Source organism: Falco biarmicus, unplaced genomic scaffold (assembly GCF_023638135.1).
Source record: "Falco biarmicus isolate bFalBia1 unplaced genomic scaffold, bFalBia1.pri scaffold_27, whole genome shotgun sequence".
Lineage (NCBI taxonomy): Eukaryota > Metazoa > Chordata > Aves > Falconiformes > Falconidae > Falco > Falco biarmicus.
Window position 1 is genome coordinate 4,263,539 of NW_026611833.1, and position 2,364 is coordinate 4,265,902.

At 53.9% G+C, this 2,364-nt stretch overlaps 1 protein-coding gene across 1 annotated transcript; it reads left to right on the plus strand.

Moving 5' to 3' along the window:
* The first annotated feature begins 1,035 nt into the window (after positions 1-1,035).
* LOC130143412 (olfactory receptor 14C36-like) lies at positions 1,036-1,989 on the plus strand. Its single transcript, XM_056326096.1, has one exon. It carries the CDS (start codon positions 1,051-1,053, stop codon positions 1,987-1,989), a length of 939 nt encoding a protein of 312 aa, XP_056182071.1. The 5' UTR covers positions 1,036-1,050.
* Positions 1,990-2,364: the final 375 nt, after the last annotated feature.

The window sequence follows — 2,364 nt, forward strand, 5'->3', positions numbered from 1 at the left end:
TCTGGGGATGGGTGTTTCAGCTGCAGAGTCACACTCTGACCTTGTGGGTCCTCTCCTGCAGGTGTGACCATGGGAACAAGTGTCCCAGCTTTCCTCTCACCCGTGGGGCTGTGGGCAATGCCCTATGTGGGGCTGGGCAATGGGCTGGTTCTCCCTGAACCTGATGCTCTTGTTAGGGCACTTGGCTACCTCCTTGAAGTTCCCTTCCAAGCAGTGCGTTGCCCTCCAGAATGGAAACCTGTCCCCTCGCACCCATTAGCGATCTGAAAGCCCCACGTAGATGCGTAGAGTTTCTGTGATGGAGAAAACACTGCTGGGGTGGGTGAAATGAGCTGTGTATCCTTTGCTGTGGGTGGGATGCTGAGTTCTGATGAAAGTCTACAACCTTTACTGGTCTGTGGTGGGTCAGACCGTTCTCAGCAGTGCCTTGTGGTATTTCAGGGTAACATGGGAGTGTGGCCACCATTCATCTCAGGAAGGTGCAAGCCCACAGAAACTGGGAACCAGAAGGACAGACCACCTCCCCTCACTGGGCACTCACCCACAGGCAATCCTCTTGCCTCACAGACCTCACTCTGTTCCACCGGAGGGCAGCAAAAATGCTCTGCTTTTCTGACATCTGAAAATACTCAACAAGAGAGATGGGGGGGAGCTGTGAAAAAAACTAAAGCTCTCTTACAATGCCTTCACCCTTCCCGTTCCTTAGCACTGGCGCTGCAGACGCTGACCAGCCCTTCTGCCTTGGCACTGGTTTCAGAGGACAAAGTTAAACACCAGGACTGGTCCCTGCCCCCACCCACTGCTGCAGAGTGGGGCTGGCTGGTCAAGAGCCCGTGGGCAGATGCCCTGCTCTTCATCACCCACACAGCCAGCACCAAGCAGGGCTGCAGCCACACAGCTGCAGGAAGGTCTCCGAGAAAAGAGAGGGATGTCTGTGTGTGACGGGGGGATGGTCTGTGGGAAATGGCTTTGATTTTGCTTGCAGAAGTCTCCCCTAAATTATCGCTGTCTTTTTCTCCTGTGACAGGACCATATGCCCGGAGGCAGCAGATGTCCAACAGCAGCTCCATCACCCAGTTCCTCCTCCTGGCATTGGCAGACACGCGGGAGCTGCAGCTCTTGCACTTCTGGCTCTCCCTGGGCATCTACCTGGCCTCCCTCATGGCCAACGGACTCATCATCACTGCTGTAGTATGTGACCACCACCTGCACACCCCCATGTACTTCTTCCTCCTCAACCTCTCCCTCCTCGACCTGGGCTCCATCTCCACCACTCTCCCCAAAGCCATGGCCAACTCCCTCTGGGACACCAGGGACATCTCCTACTCAGGATGTGCTGCACAGCTCTTCCTGATTGTCTTTTTCCTTTCAGCAGAGTGTTCTCTCCTCACCGTCATGGCCTATGACCGCTACGTGGCCATCTGCCAGCCCCTGCACTACGGGACCCTGCTGGGCAGCAGAGCTTGTGTCCACATGGCAGCAGCTGCCTGGGCCAGTGGGTTTCTCAACTCCCTCCTACAGACAGCAAATACTTTTTCACTGCCGCTCTGCCAAGGCAATGCCCTGGGACAGTTCTTCTGTGAAATCCCACAGATCCTCAAGCTCTCCTGCTCACACACCTACCTCAGGGAAGTGGGGCTTATTGTGTCTAGTGTCTTAGTAGTGTTTGGGTGTTTCATTTTCATTATTCTGTCTTACATGCAGATCTTCAGGGCTGTGCTGAGGATCCCCTCTGAGCAGGGACGGCACAAAGCCTTTTCCACGTGCCTCCCTCACCTGGCCGTGGTCTCCCTCTTTCTCAGCACTGCCATGTTTGCCCACCTGAAGCCCCCCTCCATCTCCTCCCCATCCCTGGACCTGGTGGTGGCAGTTCTGTACTCGGTGGTGCCTCCAGCACTGAACCCCCTCATCTACAGCATGAGGAACCAGGAGCTGAAGGGTGCAATGTGCAAAATGATAACTGGATGTTCTGAAGGAATAAAATTATGAATAAAATTTATAATGTAGTTCATCACAGACCCAGACTGTCTTCTGAATTTGTTGTAGTTGCTCATGGTATTTCATTTCTGACAAAGGTATCGTCCCCATTCTAATTCCTTCTGTGATTTTCTTTTCTGAAGGTGCCCTGCTCTCTCCTCATCTAACAAAGCCAAAGGGCCATTAGGCAACTTTATTTTTGCTGGGATTCTTCCTTCCAAGGCCTTTCTGGAGCTGCAGGGACTGTTCCTGTGTCCACAGACGGAGGGGAAAAGGTTCCTGGCATGGCAGCAGTACCAGGGAACACCAGCCCTTGGCTCTCCAGTGCTGTCCTCCTTCCACTTCCACACTCTCCTTCTGACCCCATGCCTTGGTGTAAGGCCTGAG